Source organism: Phascolarctos cinereus, unplaced genomic scaffold, assembly GCF_003287225.1.
Source record: "Phascolarctos cinereus isolate Bilbo 61053 unplaced genomic scaffold, phaCin_HiC Scaffold_3;HRSCAF=262, whole genome shotgun sequence".
Taxonomy (NCBI): Eukaryota; Metazoa; Chordata; class Mammalia; order Diprotodontia; family Phascolarctidae; genus Phascolarctos; species Phascolarctos cinereus.
The window spans coordinates 225,356,626-225,382,522 of record NW_027555736.1 but is presented as its reverse complement, the minus strand read 5'-3'; the positions used below and the strand labels follow the sequence as shown (position 1 = coordinate 225,382,522).

The following is a 25,897-nucleotide window of genomic DNA, read 5'->3' as shown; positions in this document are numbered from 1 at the left end:
CCTTACAGATAATCTAGTTATAATAGTTCTTAGCCTTTTTTTTTTTTGCATCATGTACTCCTTTGGCATTCTGGTGAAGCCTATGGATCCCTTCTCAAAATAATGTTTTTAAATACTTAAAATAAAATACTAGGATTACAAAGGAAAAAATAATTGTATTACAATAATAACGTAATTTCTTCTCATCCAAGTTCATGGGCCCCCTAAAATCTGTCTGTGGACCCCTTTGATGATCTGTGGATCCCAGGCTAAGAACCCCTGATCTGGTCCAATTCTCACTTTCTAGATGAAAGTAAAGCATTGAGACACAGTAACTTTTCTTAATGTCAAAGAGCTAGTGAATGGTAAAGCCAAGACCTGGATCTTGGTCTTTGGACTGCATATTGTAGCTCTTTCTAAAGTCCCATATCATACACATATTCCAAGAGTCGACCTCAAATAAATCATTGGTGTCAGGGAATAGCTGAAGATGTTGGCCACTGGAATGTACAAAATACATATGCCAAAGACCAGTGGGTAGCAGCTATCTGTGTGTTGCTGCAAATGGCCAAGTGGGATCTCCCAATTTCAGAAAACCATTGGAGTCATCCATAACCAGTAGAAGTGTCAACACACTGTGAGAGAGGGATATTAGTAATGCAAATGTCACTTCTCCAACTTTCATTAAACCCAATAAATAATAAGCCTATTAAGATATACTCACAAGATATTCAAGCCTAGCAAACAAAGTTTTCAGAACTTGTGAAAACAGTAGACAGGATTTCTTCTACTTAGCTAAGATTAGAACTGATCGTCAATGATTTTTAATGGCTCTACAGCAATGGTTCTTAACGTGTGTGTGTGTGTGTGTGTGTGTGTGTGTGTGTGTGTGTGTGTGTGCGTGTGATGAACCCCAATGACAATCTGGTGAAGCTTATAGACTCCTTCTCAGAATGATATTTTCAAATGTATAAAATAAAATACATAGGATTGCAAGAGAAACTAATTGGATTATGAGCTCCTTAAAGACATGGATTGTCTTTTGCCTTTCTTTGTATCCCCAGATGCTTAGTACAGCACCTGGCACCGAGTATGTGCTTAGTAAGTGTTTATTGGTTGACTAATTATATTGAAATAATTATCAGGATTTTTTTAAAACCAAGTTCACAGACTCCAGGTTAAGAAGCTCTTCTCTAAATGGTCCTCCATATGTGGATGGGGCCCATTTGATAACATGCAGATTTCTCCAGGTACCCATCTGGATTTAGGCCATGACATTGATGATTCTGTATCTTGCAATAACCTCAGTTTGTGATGTTGAAATTAAAATAGAATAAATAGAGGGGTAGTCTTCAGAAACCAGCCCCAAGGCTTAATCTCATCAGTGTCTTTTTGATGATGCAGGAATTGAGAATATGTCCATCACATCTGCAGGTAACATGCGTTGGTTGGAGTTGTTAAAACTCTAGAGCAGAGAACATAAAAACCAAAATGGCCTGCTAACTTAGAAAGGTATTCCAAGAAAACAAGAAATGTAGTAAAGATAAGGGTAACAGAATAGACTGAGAGACAGAAACTTGACATGATAATTTGAGGGAGGAGAAAGATGGAGGAACCAAAGACTAACCTGGAAGGGTCAGAGTTTTAATATTAGCCAAAGATGTTAGTAGTCAGGTCAAAGATTGATTTCAAAGTCAAAGACTGATAGCAGTCAAGTACCATGTGACAAGCACCAGCATGCCATAGAGGAGCCTGAACTGCAGGTGCTGGGAAGGAATCCTGCTAGTATGTTACTGCAGTCATCAAAGCTGTGGGAGATGATTGTGTCTTGTTAGAATCTTCATACTTTTAAAGGACGTGGAGAAGTTAGAGAAGAAAAGAAAGGAAACATCAAATGTCAGTGTTCTACATGTACAACTTTAGAAAGTTGATTAGCCTCTCTGGGACTGTCTTTCTCTTTCTAACTTTCCTATTACTGTAGAAGGCACCAACATCCTCCCAGACAGCCCAGCCTTGAAATCTCGGTGTCATCCTTGACTCCTCATTCACACTCTCCTCCCTCTACCATATCCAATCTCTTGCCAAATTTTGTCGTTTTTCCCTTTGCAACATCTCTTGTCTCCATCTCTCCTCTGACATGGCCACCGTTGGTGCAAGCCCTCATAACCTCACAAATGGACTACTGCAAATGCCTGCTGGTGGGTCTGCCTCTCCCCACTCCAATCCTCTATTCAGATGCTAAAGTAATTTTCCTTATTCCATTGCCTTATTCCCAGTGGCTCCCTATTGCCTCCATGATCAAATATAAAGTCCTTTGTTTGGCTTGTAAAGTCCTTGACAACCTGGTCCCTTCCTGCCTTTATAGTCTCCTTCTACCTTTCTCCCCTACCTGTACTTTAACATCCATTGACATTTGCTATTCCTCACAAATGACACCTTATCTCCACTCCATGCCTTTTCCCTGGCTGTCCCCCACTCTCTCCTCTGCTTTCAGGTATTTCCTTGGCTTCTTTCAAGACAGCTCAAATCTTACCTTCTGCAGAGGACTTTCCAGTTCTCTCTTTCTCTCTCTGTCTGTCTGTCTGTCTGTCTGTCTGTCTGTCTTCTCTCTCTCTCTCTCTCTCTCTCTCTCTCTCTCTCTCTCTGTCTCTGTCTCTGTCTCTTTCTCTCTCTCTCTCTCTCTTTCTCTCTCTCTCTCTCTCTCTCTCTCCATCTCTCTCTCTCTCTTTCTCTCTCTCTCTCTCCATCTCTCTCTCTCTCTGTCTCTCTCTCTCTATTTCTCTCTCTCCCTCTCCTCTTTCCCTCCCTTCCCCTCATTCTCTCTCTCTCTCTGTCTCTCTGTGTCTCTCTGTCTTTCTCTCTCCTCCTCCTTTTGTATTCTCTTTTTCTGTTTGTCCTTCCCCTTCCCCCCCATTAGTGCCTTTTCTCTACTATTACTTCCATTTACGCTGTGTATATCTTATATGTACAATATTTTTTGGGGGACACTTTACCTCTTCCACTAGAATATGAGCTCCTTGAGGGCATGGACCATGTCTTTTGCTTTTCTTTGTATCCCTAGTGCTTAGCACAGTGCCTAGCATATGGTAAGTGCTTAATACATGCTGACTGACAGTAAAATTAAGGCAGCAGTGGTGGTAGACAATCTATCTGAAGTCTCTCAACTCTAAATCTAGAGGTCTTTAAGAAATAATTTAGAGGTCTGGATGTTTATAAAAGATGAATCAGAAGATAATTTATTTGCTTCACAAGGGGATTCACAATAAGATCTCATAAGGAAAAATATTAGTTCTTTAGTACTTAAAATAGGACTGAATTTACCAAAAATGATTTACAAGCAACATTTAGGAACACATTTGGGTTTTTTTGTTTGTTTTTTGGGTTTTTTTTAGGTAATTGGGGTTAAGTGACTTGCCCAGGGTCACACAGCTAGTAAGTGTGTCAAGTGTTTGGTCTGAGGCTGGATTTGAACTCAGGTACTCCTGACTTCAGGGCCGGTGCTCTATCCACTCTGCCACCTAGCTGCCCTCTAGGAACACATTTGTAAAGTGCAGTAAGATAGACTACTGTGGCCAGTGTAGAAGAAGAAAGACTATAGGAATTGTGCTTTTAAAAGCCATATGAGAAATAGGTTCAGAGTTGGCTTCATTAACCTTGTCAAGGATTTATTTGATAAGTTTTTACAAGAGGGATACTGACCTGTTTTGACCATGCCCATTGAGGATTGGCTAGAAAACAAGAAACAACATGGACAAATATTATTAAGGTGGGGAGGATTTGTTGGTACCTTACGCGTAGTAGGTGCTTTATAATGTCTGTTGGATTCAATTGAATTGAATGTCCATATACAAGTAGGAATTGGACCTGCAGATAAAATCTTCTGAGAGAATGACTCTTGGAGATCCCTTTGTACCAGCCAGCTTTAGAGGTTCTTTCCAGCCTTGGGAATGAGGAAAAGGGAGGGAGGAGGGTGGAGATTTGGTGAGAGATAAAGTGTAATCAGTGATGAACTATTGTTCAGTTATTTCCGTCATGACTGACTCTTTAGGACCCTATTTGGGATTTTCTTGGTAAAGATACTGGAGTGGTTTGCCATATCCTTCTCCAGCTCATTTTACATGAGGAACTGAGGCAAACAAGACTAAGTGACTTGCCCAAGGTCACACAGCTAGTAAGTGTCAGGCCAGATTTGAATTCAGGAAGATAAGTCTTCTTGACTTCAGGCCCAGCACTCTACCCACTGTGTCATGTAGCTGTCCTGTGGTGTACTGGTGAATATTTAACCACTGGCTTAGGAAAAAAATATACTCACAACACGCTTTTAAGTTGAATTTGCATTATTAACATTTTCTCCATCACTTTCTTAAGTCCAGGCAATCACAAAACAATAAATCAAGCCCTGATCTGTAGCATTTTCCAGTTTCTAAGGTATAGATGTTCATAGTGAATGAGGAGGGTTTTATTACATGACCTCTCAGGTCTTTTCATGCTCTGAAGTTTTATGATTCCATGCCTTCTGTTTAGAGCTAACCGAAGAGCTCCCAGTTGGCCCAACAAAGCCAACCCAAGCCTGATTAAGCGGAATTTAGCTTTCTTTCCTCTCTTAGGGAGGGGGAGTGTAGCATTAGATGAGGCTTTGATGTGACATGGGGGTCCTCTCCCTAACAGAATTGCTTTGGGAGATCCTGAAGTATGCACTGACCAGACATGCATTGAACCGGTAGGCCACCGGCTCACATAGTGGCCAAATATGGCTCCAGCACCTTTTATTACAGAAAAAGGGACGAGTGGGCAGGCTTGTTGTGGGAGGGAGGGAGGCAGAAGGCAGACCTTCCAAATGCTTTTGTTTTTCACTTTGGGCCCTGATATGAGACTGGAAAGAATATTCGCCCCAAGGAGAAGCAGGAGGTGATTGATCAGTTATCAGAAACAGGGTCTGCTTGGCTGGTGTTTGTCTAGATCCAAGTTGTTCTGGATCATTTCCAAGGCCTTTTGTCCTGGAAAACATTGGCTGATCCAGGGGGAGATGAGTTCAGTGACACACATGGGCATTTAGAGAGAAAACCTTTCCAAAACAGGCAGACACTAGCGTGGCACAAGGGTGGTGGCTGGCACCGGGAGCAGATGGGATTGGTGGGGCTGATTTCCATCTGCTTGTCTTGATCTCTTTGGGAAATGCCGTAATCCAAGAGTCACTTCACTGCCAAGTGTCCCCTCATGGCTTCCCCAAGGGCTGTAAGTATAAGCATGCACTCTGTCCCAGAAAGCTCTCAGCCTTGGTGGGTTTGATCAAAGGGAGGTCACAAATACAGAACGGCGGAGCTAGGAAGTCCAGAGATTCTTAGCCTTTTAAAAAAATTGTAAGGCACTTTACAAGTCTTAAAATGCTACCTAAATGCTATTATTATTATCCCATTTGGCAACCTCTTGAAGTCCATGGACGCCTTCTCAGAATGAGGTTTTTAAATAAACATAACAAAACCTATAGGCTTACAAAGGAAAACAATTTTACTGAAGTATAATTATCAAAATACCTTAAAAAAACTAATTCATAGACCTCAGGTGAAGAACCCCCTGATTTAGCCCAACCCCTCATTTTACATATGGGGAAACTGAGTCCCCAAAAGGAGAAGTGATTTGCCCAAAAATGCATAGCTAATTTCATAGATTTAGAGCTAGAAGGGGCTTCAGAGGTTATCTACTTTAACCCTCTAATTTTGCAATACAGTTAGCTAAGGCCAGAGAAATTAGGTGATTTATCTAGAGTCACCCAGATAGTAAGTAGCGGAGAAGGGGTAGGAAATAAGTATTCATGTAGCACCTATTATGTGCCAGGCACTGTGTAGTAAGCACTGTACAAATATTATTTTATCCTTCAACAACCCCATGAGATAGGTGCCATTATTATGTCCACTTCACAAATGAGAAAACTGAGGCAAACAGAGGTTGAGTGGCTAGTCCGGAGTCACACGGCTTAGTATCTGAGGTCAGTTTTGAACTCAGGGCCTCTTGATTCCAGGCTTAGCGTTTTAGCTGTCTTCTGAAGCCAGAAAGTAGCAGAGAGTCCCTGTTTCCAATCTAGGGCCTCATGGAGGCAGCTTAGGTGGCCGAGTGGATACAGCACTGGGCTTGGAGTCAGGAAGGCTTGAGTTCAAATATGGCTTCAGACACTTACTAGCTTGGTGACCCTGGGCAAGTCATTTAACCCTATTTGCTTTAGCTTCCACGTCTGTAAAATCGGCTGGAGAAGGAAATGGCAGACCACTCCAGGGTCTTTGCCAAGACCTCACAGACAATACAGGCGTCCTATCGTTTACAGGGTTATGAACAGCCTGACATGACTGAGCAACAAACATTCTTCATAACGTGTGTGTTTTCTCTCCTGCCCCTCCCATTTAACTTCCATTTTTGTTTTTGGTCCTTTGATTTTCTTTTGTTTGTTTGTTTTTTAATAAAAATCAAAGTGTTGAGGTGAGAGAATAGGAAATTGCCTGTCTGCTATTGATATTAGAAACAAACAAACAAAAAGAGATGAAATGGGAGGAAGAATCAATTTGTTTTCCAAGGGAAAAATCCTAGGATTCTCATAACCTTTGCCTTTGCAGTCAGACCCTAATGGGAGTTAATTAAGGCCTCTTGCCGTCCCAAAGCTGGACTTTTTTTTTTGTGGTTCAGTCATTTTCAGTCATGTCTGATTCTTCATGACCCCATTTGAGGTTTTCTTGGCAAGGACACTGGAGTGGTTTGCCATTTCCTTCTCCAGATCATTTTATAGGTGAAGAAACTGAGGCAAACATGGTGAAGTGACTTGCCCAGGGTCAAATAGCTAGCAAGTGTCTGAGGCCAGATTTGAACTCAGAAAGATGAGTCTTCCTGACTCCAGGCCTGGCACTATCCACTGTGCCTCCTAGCTGCCAAAGCTGGGTTTAATCAAACTGTTTCGACTGACCTCTGGGTTAGTCCTCTTGGAAGTTGGCTTAGTTACATGTGTAGAGCCTAGAAAGCATCCAGGCCTCCCCTAGAAAGGAGGAAAGGGAAAGGAGCCCATGGAAGTGATGAGAGTCAGGGCTGGAAGAAAGGAGGGAAAAGATTAAGTTGAAGAAGGAAACAAAATGTAATATTTTAAATCATAGTAACAATAAAAACTAGCATTTCCGTATTCTACCTGTGAAATCCTTGTCTATAGACCAATGGTACAGAATACACTCCTCCAGTAATAGAACATATTAATTGAGTCATTATAATAATAATGATGGCTAACATTTATTTATGTGGCACTTTAAGGTTTGTAAAATGCTTTACAAATATGATCTCATTTAGTCCTCCGAACAGCCCTGGGACATAGGTGTTATTATTATCACCTTTTTACAGAGAGAGAGAGAGAGAGAGAGAGAGAGAGAGAGAGAGAGAGAGAGAGAGAGAGAGAGAGAGAGAGAGAGAAAGAGAGAGAGAAAGGGAGACAGACAGATAGACACACACACACACAAAGAGAGAGAGAGAGAGAGAGAGAGAGAGAGAGAGAGAGAGAGAGAGAGAGAGAGAAAGAGAGAGAGAGAGAGGGAGAGAGAGAGAGAGAGAGAGAGAGAGAGAGAGAGAGAGAGAGAGAGAGAGAGAGAGAGAGAGAGAGAAAGGGAGACAGACAGATAGACACACACACACACACACAAAGAGAGAGAGAGAGAGAGAGAGAGAGAGAGAGAGAGAGAGAGAGAGAAAGAGAGAGAAAGGGAGACAGACAGATAGACACAGAGAGGAGAGAGAAGAGAGAGAGAGAGAGAGAAAGAGAGAGAGAGAGAGAGAGAGAGAGAGAGAGAGAAAGAGAGAGAGAAGGGAGAGACAGACAGATAGACACAGAGAGAGAGAGAGAGGAGAGAGAGAGAAAGAGAGAGAGGAGGGAGAGGAGAGAGAGAGAGAGAAAGAGAAGAGAGAGAGAGAGAGAGAGAGAGAGAGAGAGAGAGAAAGAGAAAGAGAGAGAGAAAGGGAGACAGACAGATAGACACACACACACACAAAGAGAGAGAGAGAGAGAGAGAGAGAGAGAGAGAGAGAGAGAGAGAGAGAGAGAAGAGAGAGAGGAGGGAGAGAGAGAGAGAGAGAGAGAGAGGGAGAGAGAAAGAGAGAGAGAAAGGGAGACAGACAGATAGACACACACACACACACACACAAAGAGAGAGAGAGAGAGAGCGAGCACTAAGTGACTTTCTTAGGGTTACAGAGTTAGAGGCAATATTTGAACTCAGATCTTCCTGACCCCAAGCCCAGAACTTTACCCAATACATCATCTACCTACCCTACATAGGTAGTTAGTGGGGCAGAGAGAAGAGTAGTAACTAGAGTTAAGTGCACAGCATCAGGCCGTAAAAATATTGGATGCTCAACAGTTGTTGGCTGGCTGACTGGTACAACTGAAAATTACGCTAATTAGGAGCTAGCTGGATGAATGAATCAATGAATGATAATGAACAAAAGGATGAATGAATGAATAAATGAGTTACAGACTATGAATGAGTGAATGAATGAATGAAAGGATGACTGAGTGAATGAATGAATGAATGAATGAATGGCTCACTGGCTTCTATGAGTTTCTAGTAACTCCTGACTGCAGCCATTTTTAGAAAAGCACTTATTAAGAAAGTCACTGAAATATGCCATGTCCATTGGGATAATGGGGCCACTTCAGGGAATTCATTATTTATACTAATTAGGACTTGTCCGTATGCATCAAGGGGTCCTTCCAAGGGCGTGTAGGCATTCTTCATTGACTTGGCTTTTCCAGTGTGTATAGTCAGAGTGAACTCTATTGAATGATTACAGATGTCATTTAGGGGACTCTGCAATGTTTGATGCAATCAACTCATTATCATCTAAAATAAGAACACTGGGTGGACTGTAGTTGAAATGGTTCTTGGTGCCTTTGAATGCAATGAACTTTTCCAACTCTCTTACTCTTCAGGAACCTGTGAGCTATCTGTTCCTTGAGTTGCAACTCCCTTTTTTCTTCCAGTTTTATTTCTAGTTATTGAGAGGTAGTTAGGTCATGTAGTGAATAGAGTGCTACACCTCAAGTCAAGAAGACTTGAGTTCAGATCTGGCCTCAGTCACAAACTATTTGTGTGACCTTGGGCAAGTCAGTTCACTTCTGTCTGCCCCAGTTTCCTCATTTACCTACCTCCCAGGGTTGTCTTGAGGATAAAACAAGATATTATCTGTAAAGCGTTTTGCAAACTTTAACATACTTTATAAAATGCTATCATTGTTATTACGGTGAGAATGTCAAGATGAATACATTCTCGTCCTGTAGGAGCGTCCATTCATCGGTCCCTAGACAAGGATCTCACACTTCAAAGTACCAACACCTAAATTAATGGGGTTTTTGGGTTGTCGCTGAGTCGTTTTTCAGTCTTGTCTGACTCTTTGGGACCCTTTTTGGAATTTTCTTGGCAAAGGTACTGTAGTGGTTTGCCGTTTCCTTCTCTGGCTCATTTTACACAAACTGAGGAAAATAGGGTTAAGTGACTTGCCTTAGGGTTGAGCAGCTAGTAAGTGTCTGATTTGAATTCAGAAAGGTGAGTCCTCCTGACTCCAGCACTCTATCCACTGAACCACCTAGCCGTTCCATTATAATTAATTAATTTAATTAATGTTTATAGGTGGTCTAAAAATTGTATGATTCTTAGTACCTGCTACTGCCCCACCATCCTTTCACCACTGAGGCACCATCACCATAGAATAAAGATGCCATAAAGACCGTGGGCAGTTTTGTGCTTTTCGATGTTTCATGGGCTGCCAGGGTCAAAGAATCACCAAAGGGCCACTTTACTGGTGAGATTTGACAAATGCAGGTTGGCTAGTCCTTGGAAAGCATAGTCTGTTGCTAGAATCATGCTCCAAATCTTACCAGCATAGTAAAACCTTGCCTGAGTTCTTGCTCAGTTGGCATAACCTTCAGCAACCCAGGGTCACCTCCACACTACAATGGAGCATCAGAGTAGGACTTCGTCGAGACTATTTCTTGGATAAAATGGGAATAATACTGAGGCTATACATTTCTAAATGATAACACTGACAATAGCAAGGTTATTTTTAAAACTAGAGAGTCCCATTCTTGTATCTACGCCAGCTGCTACCCAAAATTCTCTCCTCCCCCCAACCTGATTCCTGACATCTGCAAATTTCTTTAACACTTTGGATACCATAGCGGTTTCTAATTTGCCTATCCCATCTCTGAGATCACAGACTCCCCATTCCATTCCCATAATTCATTGCATCTAAGATAGGCCATGGTCCCATGCATATTCATTGATAATTGTTGAAGATAATCCTTGAAAAATGAGTCTTCATTAGTTCAGTCCAGAGTGACAGGCAATCTGAGTATCTCATGAGGGGTAGGAAAGGTGGGGGAGGTTCAGATCCTTATGAAGATGCAGCCATTAATCCATTCATTCATAAGTTTAATTAACAGCTGCCACATTTGAGGCCCTGTTGGTCGTCGGTCAGTCCTTTCAGTCCTGTCTGACTCTCCATGACCCCATTTGGAGTTTTCTTGGCAAAGATAATGTAGCAGTTTGCCATTTCCTTCTCCAGCTCATTTTGCAGATGAGGAAACTGAGGCCAACAGGGTTAAGTGACTGCCCCAGTTTCCTCATCTGTAAAATAGCACCTAGCTCCCACAGTTGTTGTGAGGATAAAACAAGATAATATTTGTAAAGTTTAACACACTCTATAAAATGCTATCATTATTATTACGGTGAGAATGTCAAGATGAACATAACAACTAGGAAGGGTCTGAAGCTATATTTGAACTCGGGAAGAAGAGTTTTTCTTACTCCAGGCTGGGCACTCTATCCACTATATAACTTAGCTACCCTGGGGGCATATAAATGTGTCTAACACGTAATTCCTGCCTTCAAGGAGTTTTTAAGGAAGTGGGGGGGGGTGAAAAGAGATGCAAAATACTTATAAAACAAAATAGGACACAATAAATTCAGAAAGTTCTCTGACAGTCCATAACAGAGAGAGAATATTTTTGGTTGGAAGTATCATGAAAGAGGTTAAAATCTTTATAGATTCATAGCTGGAAGGACTTTAGACGCAATCTGGTCTGATCCTTTCATTTTTATGGATGGGGAAACTGAATGACTTACCTAAGGTCACACCATTGGTAAATAGTAGAGTCAGAATATCAACCTGGGTCCTCTGACTCCAAATGCAGCAAGAAGAGATGAAATAAAGGTATATCAGGAGTAGGATACAGTATCAAAAACTATACAAGGGTGGGAAATTAAAGACTAATTTTGGAAGATGAGTAGTCCAGTTTAGCTAGACTATAATGAGGGGAAATGGTGCCAGGGCACAGGCCCAGTTTCATCCATACTCCATAGGATGGTCCCCACTACAATAAAATAAGACCTGAAAATGTATTTTTTTAGTTGTATTTGAGGATGCTAACATACAAAACCAGGCCTGGTTCTATGCCTTCTCACCCCACTCTAGAGCTTTGAGGTGAAGTCAGTGCACCGGTCTCTGAGTTTTTAATATTTAAAAAAAAATCTCAAACTGGGTACCCCTTCCTCTAAATGCCACAGCTAGAAAATATTCAGCTGTCTTGCCCAGCCTGCTTTTATACATGCTCAGGGAACCCTTAACACATAGCCACCCTGCACATGAATGTATATAACACATGTGAGGACCTTTGAAACCCTCCAAACCCTGCATCAGCATTTCCCCCAGCCTTGGAGCTCTCCCCAATCACCCCCTTTCTTAGCATACAGGGATATGGAGCAGGACGTGTGACCGCCTGCCCCTGAGAGACTGCTGGAATTCTGATGAGGTAATCTCATCACTTTATCATGGGGCACTTACCGAAATTACAAGACAAAGCTACCAGCCGGCTTTGCTGGCAGCCAGCCGCCAGGCCCATAAAACAAATTGAAAGGGACATAAATAAATAAATAAACAAATAAAATCAGGACCTTCACCTTCCCCTACTCCCACTCCTATTCCCAGTCTGGACCCTAAAGGGCCAAGAACTTTACTTAGGTTGCTGCTGCTGACCCTCTTTCCACCTGCTCTCAAGAGGTTGGACCCAGGGAAACTAATGGATTCTAATCAATAGAAGCATCATGCTTAGACTGAGAAAAAAAAACAGTGAAGTCCAAATGTTTCCTCACCTGATCAGGCCATATCTGGAATACTCTGTTCAGTTCTTTATACTTCATTTTAGAACTGACAAACTGGAATGCACCTAGAATAAGGCAAAAAAAAAATGGTGAGAGGATTCAAAATCATACCTTGTGAATACTGAAAGAATTGAGGGTGTCAAACCTGTAGAAGGGCATACTTATTGAAAGGGTCAAAGGATTATATCTAGCCTCAAAGGGAAGAACTGGGATACGGAAGTTACAGAGAGACAGATTTTGATTCAGCATAAGGAAAAAAACAACTTCTTAACCATTAGAGCTGCTTCATAATGGGGTGGGGTGGTAGTGAGCTCCCAGTCCTTAGTATATGAGTGGGAAAGGATGACCAGAGAGGTTGCGTGTGGGGTTCAAAATTTGGATTGGGCTTGACCCAGATGATCTCGGAGGTCCCTCTTAATTCTAGGATTCTGGGATTCCATGATTCTTTAGTGATGGTGGGAACCCTGGCTGACAGACTCGCCCAGAGGCACCAGTCTCCTGTGGCTGCTTTTGTATTTATCTGCAGCTGGCAAACACATTAATTCAGCAGTGACCATAGTGACAACAGAGGCAGGAGTAGATGCCAGTCTTCCTGATGCCCCAACCAGCAGCACCCTTTTCGTTATGCCACTCCCATAATAATACAAGAATTAAGTAACGATTTAAGATAACTATTACAAGAGATGCCACAAGGCAATAGAAGTGCTGTTAATAATAGCTGACATTTATTTCATACTTCACATACATTGCCTCCTTTGAGCCTCTCCATGGTCTTGTGAAGTAGGTGATACTACTAATAGTAATAACTAACATTTACATAGCACTTTGCAAATACTGTCTCATTTGATCCCCACAATAACCCTGGGAAGGAAGGACTATTATTATCCCTATTTTACAGATGAGGAAATTAGGGCAGGCAGGTTAAATGACTTGAACAGCTAGTGTGTGTTGGGGATGGGATCTGAACTCAGGTCTTCCTGAGTTCCTAGGTTCACAGCTCTATGCACTTTGCCGCCTAGCTTCTATTACCCACCTCTTTCTCCTCCTCCTCCTAGTACTAGAATTTAATTAAGGTTACAAAATGCTATTCACATATTATCTCATTTACTTCTCACAACAACTCTGTGCATTAAGTGCTATTATTATCCCCATTGCATTGATGAGAAAACTGAGACTAAAAGAAGTTAAATTATTATTTCCAGGGTCACACAATGATTAAATGTTTGAGGTGGGACTTGAAGGACAGTGCTCAATTCACTACACTACATAGATGCACCACTACAGATATTATTTCTATTTTATGAATGAAGAAATTGATAATAAGTGATTTGACCATGGTCACACAGCTGATAAGTAGCACCTCCCAGAAAAAAGAGACATTTTGCTGCCTGGTTGAGCACTCATGAACTCTGTACCAAAGTAAAAGGTCAGTGTGGTGTCATAGAACACAGGATGGGGAGTCCAGATGCAGGGGTTCAAATTTTGGCTCTGCCTCTAGGTCACTCTGTAAACTAAAGCAAGCACCTTCATCCTTTTGGGTGTAAGTTTCCCAAAAAGAACTAATGGAACGGCTGAGGATGATGAGATAAAAGCTTGTGGATTAATTATATATTATCTATGCACAAGGAGTTCAATGTGGAGCCAAGGGTAGATGTACAACCTTCACTCAAAGTTATTTAGAGTACAGTTATCCCTTCTACATCACGACTTTCCCCATTGCAGTTTTGATATATTGCGGGTTGGCATAAGAAGTTAAATGGGAATTTGGGGGGAGTTTTACAGAAACTGCAGATGACACATGAAGGCCAGCAGACAACACAGAAAAAAGGTTAGAAACTTAGAAATGCGTAAATATATGTATAGCATTGTATAATATCGACATAGTTTATCTTTTGGTACCATAATAATTCAGACTTCTTCTCTGGTAGGGAGGGCCAAAAACTTTTATGTGGATTTTCTAGATTTGGGCAGGGGGACGCCATTTCCCTAACCCTGAGATGTGGGTGGGATAACTACGTATATAGATATAGATATAGATATAGATATAGATATAGATATAGATATAGATATAGATATAGATATAGATATAGATAGATATAGATATAGATAGATAACTTTGTGGTCAGGTTAGATCTCAGGATCTCTCTGCACTGTGTACCCTGGTTGTGACATTTTCTTAATTTTGTTGTAATATTGTCCTATGTGCTGGTGGGGATGAGGAGGCCGATATGAATGAGAGCAGGAACCAGCAAAGATTCCCTAAAATAGAATGGGCTGTCTTGCAGGGGAGTGAATTCCCCATTCCTGGAGGTTTTCAGGAAGAGGCTAATTGCTTGAGTGTCAAGACCCTTGACTCCAGTGTATTATAGAGGGGATTTTTCTTCAGGAATAGGTTGGTCTAAGATCAATGTTTCCCAAAGGTGTTTGTTCCTTGAACCCCTTTTGATAAAAATGTGTTGTGAACTCCCAGGGTAATTTAATATGCTATTCATAATAGTCTGCAATTATTTACTGTTTAAGGTGCCATTGCACTTTTAGCATGAGCCCCTTGGACCATTTGTCTGTAACTTCCAAATCAGAATCATTAGACGAGATCAAGAGTTCTGAACCTTTAGTGTGTCATGGACCCTTCTGGCAACTGGTGAAACCTGTAGACCCTTTCTCAGAGTAATGTTTTAAAATGAATAGAATAAAATAAGCAGAATTATCAAGGAAGCAGATTATATTGGAATATAGTTATTGATTTATCTTTTTAAAAGTCTGTGGACCCCAAATGAAGAACGTCTGTCCTAGATGATCTCTGGGGTCCATTTTAGCTCTGGGGCTCTCCAATTCTATGGCATGGTTACTCCAAAATGATGGAATCTCTGCAGAGCATTTATATTTGTCTTTAGAATATATTATCTGGTTTTACTTTCCTAATTATGCTTAGCTTCCTCTCTTGTTGAAATTAGTTTGCATTTATTGAAGGGAAAGTGACTCATGGATAATTGGGAGTTGGCTGGTTTGGGTTTTCTCTTTGCGGTTGAGTTAAGCTTAGTCCGGTCTCCAAGAGTGGCTCTATGTTACCTAGGCTGGTTCAGGATGTGAGGACAGACGCTCAAGGCAGAGACAGGAAACCAAATTTATAGGGACTAGTCATCTCACAATGGGCAGCTAGGTGGTGCACAGGGCTGGGGATCAGGAAGACTTATCTTCCTGAGTTCAAATCTAGTCTCAGACACTTCCTAGCTGTGTGACCCTGGGCAAGTCACTTAACCTTGTTTGCCTCAGTTTCCTCATCTGTAAAATGAACTGGAGAAGGAAATGACAAACCACTCCAGTATCTTCTCCAAGAAAATTCCAAATGGGGTTGTGAAGAGTTGGACACAAAACAACAGTCACTTTACAAGGCTATGCTAAGTCAGGGAACACCAGGAAATTAGCTTCAAGCAACTTAGTTCCTTGGCCCTCCATTTTTTTTTTTCAGAGCTGCCCCGGAGCCAGGCTGGGAAGGTAGCAGGCAGTTCACGAAGTGCTAGGGAAATCAGACTTGCATCTTTCATGGGCCACAGACGCTAAGGCTCAGACCTGCAGTGACTTCCCTAAAGGAGTTAGGGCTTTGGAGCTCAAACCAGCAAAGGCTGCTTGCAGCTGTTCCTCACCCAGGTGATTCTGACTGTAAAGAAATGCCCCTAATTCTGTTGTTGAAAAGAGGAGCGGCACTTTTAACAAATGGCTAATAAGCTTTGACTATCTGGCTCACTGATGGCTCTACAGTCACTGAGGTGTGATGAAATCTTAGGGCAATGTTTGAGAAAAACTGCAGCAGAAAGCTACCAGCTTGGGCCCCCGTGGTTCCCTTCACCCTCCCCCCCCTCTGGATGGACAGACAGGTGAGGGCCAGGCAGAAGGGGCAGGTGCCGAGCCACGAGATGCCCTCCAGGAGTGACCTCTCTGTGTCTGGTTGCAGGGAACATTGAATACAGCTGCCCGGCCACAAATGAATGTGAAATCACAAAACGGAGACGCAAATCCTGCCAGGCATGTCGCTTCATGAAATGTCTCAAAGTGGGGATGCTGAAGGAAGGTAAGAGGCTAGGGGAGGTGGGCGGTGGGGATGGGGAGAAGCTTTCTGTCTGATGACCTGTGACCCCTCTACAGTCTCCAAGTTTCCTGGTCACTATCCTCAGCTTTTTGAATTCCTTCCCACAGTTGCTATCGCCCCAACTAGGACTTCTGAACTACTCATATACGTTGAAGGCAGCATCTCCGTCCATGAGGAGTATCCTTGATGGACCCTACCAACAATTCAGGGGCTTCTTTCCTTTTTTTCCAGGCAGAGAAGTGGTACTGGGGATGTGTGGTTTAAAGGTCTTAATGGAAGGTCAAGATATTGCTCTTCAGAAGCCTGACCCATGCTGGGACTGGATAGTACCCAGCTCCCAAGCTAGCCCTTCTCCTGTCCTCCTTCCCTTCCTCCTCTCCTCCCCTTGAGGTGATTAGGCTATGAATTACTACAGAGAAAATACTGGATCTGAAGTCACAAGACCTGGGTTTAAATATGAGGTCTGCTATTTACTGTCTTTGTGACCTGGGGCAAATCAATTAATCTCTGTGGGCCTCAGTTTCCTCATCTGTGAGACACAGTGTGGTATAGGAGGCTGGTCTGAGAGCCAGGAAGTCCTGGCCTCAAGCACTGCCTTTGTTTGACACATGGCTGGCTGTGTGACCCCTACACAAATCACTTAACCCCTTCAGTGCTCGGGGCATTTCTCAGACTAATAATGGTAGAGAAAATTCCAAACTGAATTGTGAGGAGTTTCCTTACCTGAGAGTTCCCTACATCGATGAATGTGCAGGTCCAGTCCCTGTCTCTGTCATTTCTATATGTAACATGAAGAGATCGGACTCAGATGATGTCCAGGGTTCTTTCCAGCTCTAAATCAATTCCACAGACGATTGTCCTATGACGCCATGTCATGTTAGTCCTTTTCCCTTCACCCCCTCCAACTCATGTGCAGACTGAAGACTAAGACTTTAAACCCAAGGAATGGCAAATGGCCCTTTTACTGTGATAGCCCATGGGGAAGAGGCCCTCATTCTGGAGGAAGTGAATTGCCACGGCTGGCTGTTTCTGGCCCAAGGTGCTGCTGCTTCTCCCCCTTGCTCCCTGGCTCTTTTTTCTCCCATCTCTCTTTTTTTTCTTTTCCTTCTCCCTTCTCTCTTTCCCCTTTCTTTCCTTATTTCTGTTTCTCTACTTTTCTCTTTCTTTCTTTTTTAAAAAAAAATCTTTTTTCTTTTGTTTCTATCTTACCTGAAACTTTGCTTATTAATTTGCTCAGGGTTCCTTGAACAGTGCTCAGCTTCTTTCTTTTCTTCTTTATTTCTTCCTTCCTTCTTCCTTTCTTTCTTTTTTCTCAGTTCCATCCATCTTTCCTTCCTTTTTTCTCAGTTCCTTCCTTCCTTCCTTCCTTCCTTCCTTCCTTCCTTCCTTCCTTCCTTCCTTCCTTCCTTCCTTCCTTTCCTTCCTTCTTCCTTCCTTCTTCTTCCTTCTTTCTTCTTTCTTTCTTTCTTTCTTTCTTCTTTTCTTTCTTTCTTTCTTTCTTTTTCTTTCTTTTCTTTCTTTCTTCTCTTTCCTTCCTTCCTTCCTTCCTTCCTTCCTTCCTTCCTTCCTTCCTTCCTTCCTTCCTTTCTTTCTTTCTTTCTTTCTTTCTTTCCTTCTTTCTTTCTTTCTTTCTCCATTCAAAGTAAACCATTGGGAATTCATCCTTATGGATTGACTTCAAAGCTTCATGGTCCAGGATTGCCTCTGGAATGGGAAAAACCTGGAGTATATGTGGGGTAGGGGGAGGTGAGGAGGAGGGAAGAGAAGGAAAAAGTCTTGAATGCTACTTACTATGTCATGCTATGCATCCCGATATAGCTGCCTCATCTTATCCTCTTGAGATCCAGTGAATTTTCTGGATTCCAACCTTCTGAAGACACAAAGGTCACCAAGGTCATTCCTTCTACCTTACTCATCTGAATGCATGTGTGTGTTTAAGAGTTGTGAGGAAAGAGTAGAAAGGTCAATATTGGAATAGAGAATAAGATGCCATTTGGGAAAAAAATGTGGTTTATCTCACATCTTGGAAAGAAGTGGGGTGGGTGAGGAGAAGAAAAAAGAAGAGAGGAGAATGAAGTTATTTCAGGCCCTCCTAGAAAAAAAAATTACACAGATCCTGTCATAGCCTTCCCTACTTGCTTGAAAATAGTGATTTAAAGCAAGAAACTTCTTCTTATCACCTAAAGCTCTCCATCTTGTGATGTGTGTGTATGGGGGGAGATTCATGGTTTCTAAGTTACATGTTTTTAAAATAATAATAATAATAGCTAACATTTATGTAGCACTTCCTATGTGCCAGGCACTATGCTAAGCACTTTATAATTTTTGTCTATTTTGATCCTCAAAACAATCCTGAGAGGTTGGGGCTGTTATTAACCCCATTTTACACATGAGGTCACACAGCTAGAAAGTGTCTGAGGCAGGATGTGAACTCCGGTTTTCCTGTCTCCAGGTCCAGTGCTTCATTCACTTCACTGCCCAGCTGCCTTTAAGTATCTATAATAACATTGTACTTACATGAGACCTCTACTGTTAACAGGCTTTCACAACTACTATTTCAGTTTTTCTTTTGCACCCATTTTGGAGAGGCAGTGGGGCATTGTGGGTTCAGAGCTGGCCTAGGAGTCAGAAAGACCTGAGTTTAAATTCCCTGTCTGACCCATACTACCTATGCAACTCAGGGCAAGTCATTGAGAGTTGCCTAGGCAGCTCTCTAAGATTACAAGTTGCTGAAAAAAGTACCAATCTGAATTTGTAGTGGATATTCCTCATGTGGAACGTTCTCTTAAGGTAAAATCAGAGGTCTGACCAGAAAAAATATGTAACAAAATCATGCACAGCTTTGTTGGGTTGATATAGTCATTTTTATTTTATGGATTTGGGAAATATGGCCCAAAGAAATTAAGTGACTTGTTCAAGGTCACTCAACTCGACAGACCTAAGCTTTTCCTGTTGGTAAAAAAAAAAAAATCAAACTATCTGTCTATCTTCAGTTGTGTCCAAGTCTTCATGACTCCATTTGGGGTTTTCTTGTCAAAGTTACTAGAGTACATTTCCTTCTCCAGCTCATTTTACGGATGAGGAACAGAATTGAGTGACTTACCCAGGGTCACACAGCTAAGAAGTGTCTGAGGCCAGATTTGAACTCAGAAAGATGAATCTTCTTAACTCTAAGCTGGCTGCTATGTTCACTGCCCCACCTCACTGCCCTTAACACACACACACACACACACACACACACACACACACACACACACACAAACTCAACTATAGTGAAATTGCATGTGAAATTCTTCCAAAGAACTCCAAGTGTTTTATATAAACTTAGCATAAACTTAGAACAGAGGTTCTTAACCTGAGGTTCATTGACACCCCCATAGGTCTATGGATAGATTTCAGGGTGTCCATGGACTTTGATAGGAAAAAAATCACACCTTTATTTTCACTCATTAACTGAAATATAGCGTTTCTTTCAGTTGTGAATATAGGCAACAAATTACAATTTTTAGAAGGGGTCCCTAGGTTTCACTATATTGCTCCAGGACACAAAAAAGGTTAGAAAGATTTTGGGAGGACAGTGATGAGAACTTTAGAGCTAGCAGTAATCTCAAAGAGAATCAAGGACAATCAACCCTTTTGGTTTACAGATGGGGAAACTGAGTTGACAGAGAGGTGATTTTTGCCCAAGGTCACACAGCTATTTGAGACAGAGACAGGATTAGAACCAAGGACTCCTGACTTTAGGTCTCCTGCAAATGAGAGAGAAGGGTGTGGATGAGAGTGGAAGACAGGAGGATTGTGAGGATGAGTGTGGAGAAGGACTGATGATGAGAATAGGAAAAGATGAAAGAGCATGGAACAGAGAAAGGAGACTGCCCCCCAAAAATCCCTAGAGATTCATGACATGATGAAGATGGATTCTCAGTAAGAGCTACCTGGTGCTGGGAAGAGAGAAGGGGAGCTTTATAAAGGCCTTGCAGTAAGGGAAAAGGAAGGAGGGGGGTGTGGAAGGGGATGGAGATGCCCAGAGGGAAGGGAGGAAGGTGGTTGAGCTCCCGATCAATACGCAACAGCTCAGATATCCGGCTGGGCCACTTTATTTAAGAGAACTGTGATCAATGTTGTGTATCTGGGGCAGGGAGGGAAGCAGGAGAAAACTTAGGAGAAATCCACTCTCTTTGAGAGAAGGCTTCAGAGTACAAGACAATTAAGGCTTGAGCCTAGTTGTCCTAAGACTCCTTATCTACCATCATTTTACACTTAAGTCAGCCCCAGGGGAGAGGGCATAGAGGATAATTGAGGGTTGAAATCTTAGAAACAAGTGTGCCTTCTAGGCCTGGAGACAGGTGAGACTTGTGAATGCCTGTAGAGCCAGGTCTGCTCAGGGAAGAGCTCAGCATTGCCAGCTGGAGAAATGTCTTTCAAGAGAGATAGAAAAAAGGTCTTTCCAGGGTCAGTTAGGCACTTTGGACTGTCTCTTCCTGAGGCAGAGCATCGGAGTTCTTCCTGTGACCCTAAGAAAGTTTTTTTCACATAGAATAGCTCAGCTTGCAAGAGGAGACAAAAAGACAGTCACCAGAGACCTCAGCACTGGCATCTCCAAATCCAGAGAGGAAAAAGCACAAAGGTTTCCCAGTGGTTGACAGAACAGAGCATCTTGGTTCAGTCTCTTTCCTCACCGGTTGCCTGAGCCCCTGATGACTGGCAGAGAAATCCTGGGATCTGTAGACCCTCAGGGAGCTGTCTCCTTTGGAATCATTCCCCAGTCTGGGTCCCTGCCAGAGAGGGGGCTTTTGGCAGCAGCTACCGCTCCTGGCTTTGTTTGGGTGCCTCCTTCTCCCCTCTGTTGGCAGGCAGTGATGCCCTCTGGGAGCAGTACTATGACTAACCCCCCTCCCCTCCCCAGGCTGTCACTGAAAGGGAAAACCATTCAATCTTCCCCAAAGACTCAAACCTTTCCAAAGCTCATCCCTGGAGGGTTCCTGCCTTTGAAGACCCATGATGGTGAATTTTCTGAGATCAAGAATGACTGGAGTACAGATACCAGGAAACCTGGAGTATATGAGGAGGAAATTTGATGCAATGTGCTGGTCAAGGGACCAGAGCTGAGTTCTACCCCTTAGTGACCACAAGCAAGTCTCTTTACTTCTCAGGCCTCAATTTCCTCCTCTGTAAAATGAAGACATTAGACTAGATAATTTCAAAGGGCTGTAATATTCTGTGTGCAAAACAACAGCTCCAAGTTCATATTCTGAGTGATGGGCGTGAGCCTGGACCTGTCTGAGGATAAGGAAGCCTATGGTGATTCTCTCCTCCATGTCCTTTTCTGCTGTCTCTGATGGGTTCATGTACGTCTCTCTGCTTTGCCTATCTTTACCTTCTCTATCTAACTCACTCTTGTTGCCTGTGCTGCCTTTCTCTCCCACAACATAGACATCTATCCATATTGCAAGGTTTTCCATAGCAGTTCATTGAACAGTTCTAGGCATTTATATTCACCCTCCCTCCCCTTTTTTGAACAAAAGGACAGTAAGATATAGTGGACATGGGACTGGACCTGGAGTCAAGTGGGCCTAGGTTTGAATACTGCCTCAGATGCTAACTGGGTGACCCAGGGCAAGTCACTTAACATGCCTCCATCACTATCAGAGCTGTTATTTCTTAATCCTTGACTCTCAATGATCACAGAAAAAAGGTGGAAAATCTTACACTTGGGAACACTTTGTTATTCAGTTGTTTTTCAGTCATGTCTGATTCTTCATGACCCATTTGGGTCATTTCTTGGCAAAGATCCTTGGAGTGGTTTGCCATTTCCTTCTCCAGCTCATTTTACAGATGAGGAAACTGAGGCAAACAGGATCAAATGACTTGTCCAGGGTCACACAGCTGGTAAGTGTCTGAGGCCAGATTTGAACCCAGGAAAATGAGTCTTTCTGACTCCAGGCCTGGTACTCTATCTCCTGGGACAAGAAGACCAGAGTTCAAATTCTGGTGCCCTCACAAGTTACCAAGGCAATCTTAAGCCAGCTGATTTCTTCTACATCTCTCTTTCATCTATATCTCTCTCATGAGGTTGTTTTAAGGTAAATGCTTTGTTAATGTTTTAATAAATTATTTTGGTTTTAATTTATGAAATAAAACAAACATTTCCATATCATAGTAGAATAAAAAAAAATGTGATTGCATATGAAACTGCAAATCTATTATGTTTTGTAACCTGAAAGGTGTTATAAGGGTAAAGGAAGGGAACAAGCATTTATTAAGTGCCTACTATGTACCAGGCACTGTGTTAAGCACTTTATAAATATTTTCTGCTTTGATTCTCACAAAATCGTGGGAGGTGGGTGCTATTATTGTCCCCATTTTATAACTGGAAACTGAGGCAGACAGGGGTTAAGTGCCTTGCCTGAAGTCATACACCTAGTGTCTGAAATAGAATTTGAACTCAGGTCTTCACTATGCCACCTACATGCCTCTAATAACGGTGCGAATTACTTTTTCTATCATTGTTCTGGGACTTAATTCTAAAGGAAGGAGCAGAATGTACTGCTCCCTATCCCTGGAGGGTCCAAAGTTAAAAGAAAGTGGATAAGGAGAGGGATGAAGTGCCTCTTTCCAGTGTGTGTGTGTGTGTGTGTGCGTGTCTGTCTGTCTGTGTGTGTGTGTATGTGTGTGTGTGGTGTGTGTCTGTGTGTGTGTGTCTGTGTGTGTGTGTGGTGTGTATGTGTGTTTGTGTGTGTGTGTGTGTGTGTGTGTGTGTGTGTGTGTGCGCGCGCACGTGTTCGTTCCTGGGATAATAAAGCAAAAGCCCTGCCCCAAATCCTCTCCCTCGACTGGTCCCCAGAACACAGGACAGACTATGAAGGAACAGTTGATAGAGATAGAAGAACCCTGGGATTTGGGGCACCAGAACTCTCTTCCTGGGTGCTTCTAGAATATACACGGACCCGGTATCCAGGAATAAAAGAACAGGAATACTATTCACCAATAATTTTCCAGGATTGTTCTTAAGTCAAAGGACCAGTTTTGGGATTTGAGGAGACGTCCATGGGGCAAAGTGGCCCTACAACCCTCATTGGAACCCTTTTTGCTCCCTTTCCTTCTCCTCTTCATCTCTTCTCCCCTCCTCCTTCAGTTTTACCCATGTGTTTCCTAAAAGATATTTGATTTCAGCCAAAGCTGGGCTGACATCCATGCAATATGCTCTCTCTCCCTCTTTGTGCTTGCTGGGAAGGATGAGGACTCCTCCGGGGATTCTGGGTAATTGGGTTAGTGGCCAGCTCATGTCAGGAAATTAAAAGGCAGCCCTGATCGGGTTCCTGACTGCATGAGATTTAATGGTTTTGTATTTATAGAGTATTCTGCCTCTAGCCCGTGCCAGAAATATCACTTTTCTGGGCATCCAAATGAAGAAAGAGAATGAGAGACAATTCACTTTTAATTTTTTTTTCCCTTCCAAAGTACCCCCCTGTTCAGAAACAAACCAACTTTCCTGCATTTCAGAGGACAGAACTGAAGTATAGCTGAGAAACTTTGATGTCAGCGTCGTTCCACATCCTCTCTCAATCCCCTAACATACATTAGCTTTTAAGAACACAAAGCTTGCCTTAGCATCCCTGAACTCTGCACCACTCAAAACACAGTAGATTGGTTTCCTCTGCTACTTGCCAGGGCTTCCTCTTGCTTTGGGAGAATTCCAGTCTGTTCTGAGCTGAGCATGTATTACAAGGGACTACGAGCTTTTAATGTTTCAGTGCCTAGAAATCATGAGCTTTGGAAATGGCAGAGTCACTTTTGTTAGGCAACTAGCTGGCATGATGGATAGAGCCCTTCTTACCAACTCTGGGACCCCAGGCAAGTCACTTAACCTCTGTTTGCCTTAGTTTCCTCAGCTGTAAAATAGAGATCATAACAGCACCAGGGTTGTTGCAAAGATCAAATAAGATACTTGTAAAACAGTTAGCATAATGTCTGACACATAGTAGGTGCTATAGAAATGGGTGTGTGTATTTGTATTCTTAAGGGAATAAAACAAAAACCCTTTTCCAAATACTCTCTCATTCTTTCCTGGTCCCCAGAAGACAGGATAGATCATGAAGGAAGAATCGATAGAGATCAAAAACAGGCTTATATAAACCTAGAGTCTATCTCCTTTCATCTTTTTTTTTTTTCCCCTTAGGCAATTGGGGTTAAGTGACTCGGCCAGAGTCACACAGGTATTAAGTTACAAGTCTTTGGTCTGAGGCCAGAATTGACCTCAGGTCTTCCTGACTTCAGGGCCGGTGCTCTGTCTACTGCGCCACCTAGCTGCCCCCTTTTCATCTTATTAATAGACATGGAATACTCCTTCCATCAGGTGAAGATTCTATGAGAATTATAATAAGCCTTCTGATTCAGGTTAGAAGGGTTATATTTTGGTAGTTATTCAGTCAACAGATACTGGTTGGGTGCCTTTTGTGAGACTACCACTGTAAGAAAGAAGTATAAGGAATAATATCATAAAGTTATAGGAGTCTAGATTTTTAGAGCTGTAAGAGAAGAAGCTTGGGGCAGCTAGGTGATGAAGTAGATAGAGTGCTGGGCCTGGAGTCAGGAAGACTCATCTTCCTGAGTTCAAATCTGGCCTCAGACACTTATTAGCTGTGTGACCTTGGGAAAGTCACTTCACCCTGTTTGCCTCAGTTTCTTCATCTGTAAAATGAGCTGGAGAAGGAAATGGCAAACCACTCCAGTATCTTTGCCAAGAAAACAACAAATGGGTTCACAGAGAGTCAACATGACTGAAAAACAACTTAACAACAAGAAAAAAAGGGAAAAAGCCTAGAGAATTCAGAGGCAGCAGGTTAGAATAGAGTGAGTGTTAGATTTGGACTCAGAATGCTGTGGGTTTGAAGCCTGCCTCACCACTTACTAACCATGTGGTATTGGACATGGTGCTTGCCTCTCTGAGTATGTTTCCTCATCTTAAGAGTAATAATAACAATAAAGATAATAATAATAATAAATACCTATTTTACAGTAATTGTGAGTCTTTGAGACAACCAGTTATGTTTTGTAAACTTCAAAACACTACATTATCATCATTAACACCTAGAATAGCTCTTCATTTTTATAGAGGAAGACATTGTGGTAACATGATTATTTTTGAAGCAAATATGTCTAAATTTTTATGTCTAAATGAGTTTCATCCCCTTCAAAGTAGTCTCTTCAGGAAGTTATTTAAGGGGTGTTGTCAGAATATTTGGGGAATTCCACCTTAGAAATTGTCTTTAAAGCCAGAAGCACTTTCTTTGGAATAATAATTAACTTTTATATATTGTTTTATTGTCTCATTTGATCTTCATAGCCACCCTATGAAGTAGGTGCTATTATCATCCCATTTTACAGATGAGGAAACTGAGGCCGAGAGAGCTTAAGTGATTTGCCTAGGGTCAGACAGCTAGTAAGCATCTGAAGCAGAATTTGAACTCAGATCTTCCTGACTCCAAGTTTAATGCTCTACCCACTATGACACCTAGCTATTTGAAACATCTGAATTTCTTCAAATCTGGCAAATCCTTCAAAAGAATAATTGACTTTTGGAATCCAAATTTAGCAAACCAAGTGGGCGTATCAAGCTAACCAATACTATTTGCGGTAAAAACCTTACTGT

At 42.1% G+C, this 25,897-nt stretch overlaps 1 protein-coding gene across 1 annotated transcript in view; it reads left to right on the top strand.

The window, feature by feature from the left end:
- Positions 1-25,897, top strand: part of ESRRB (estrogen related receptor beta) — a 238,126-nt gene that overhangs the window by 171,934 nt on the left and 40,295 nt on the right. Inside the window, exon 3 of the mRNA XM_020986520.1 lies at positions 16,111-16,227. Coding sequence (XP_020842179.1) covers positions 16,111-16,227 — 117 coding nt within the window. The remainder of the gene's footprint in view (positions 1-16,110; positions 16,228-25,897) is intronic.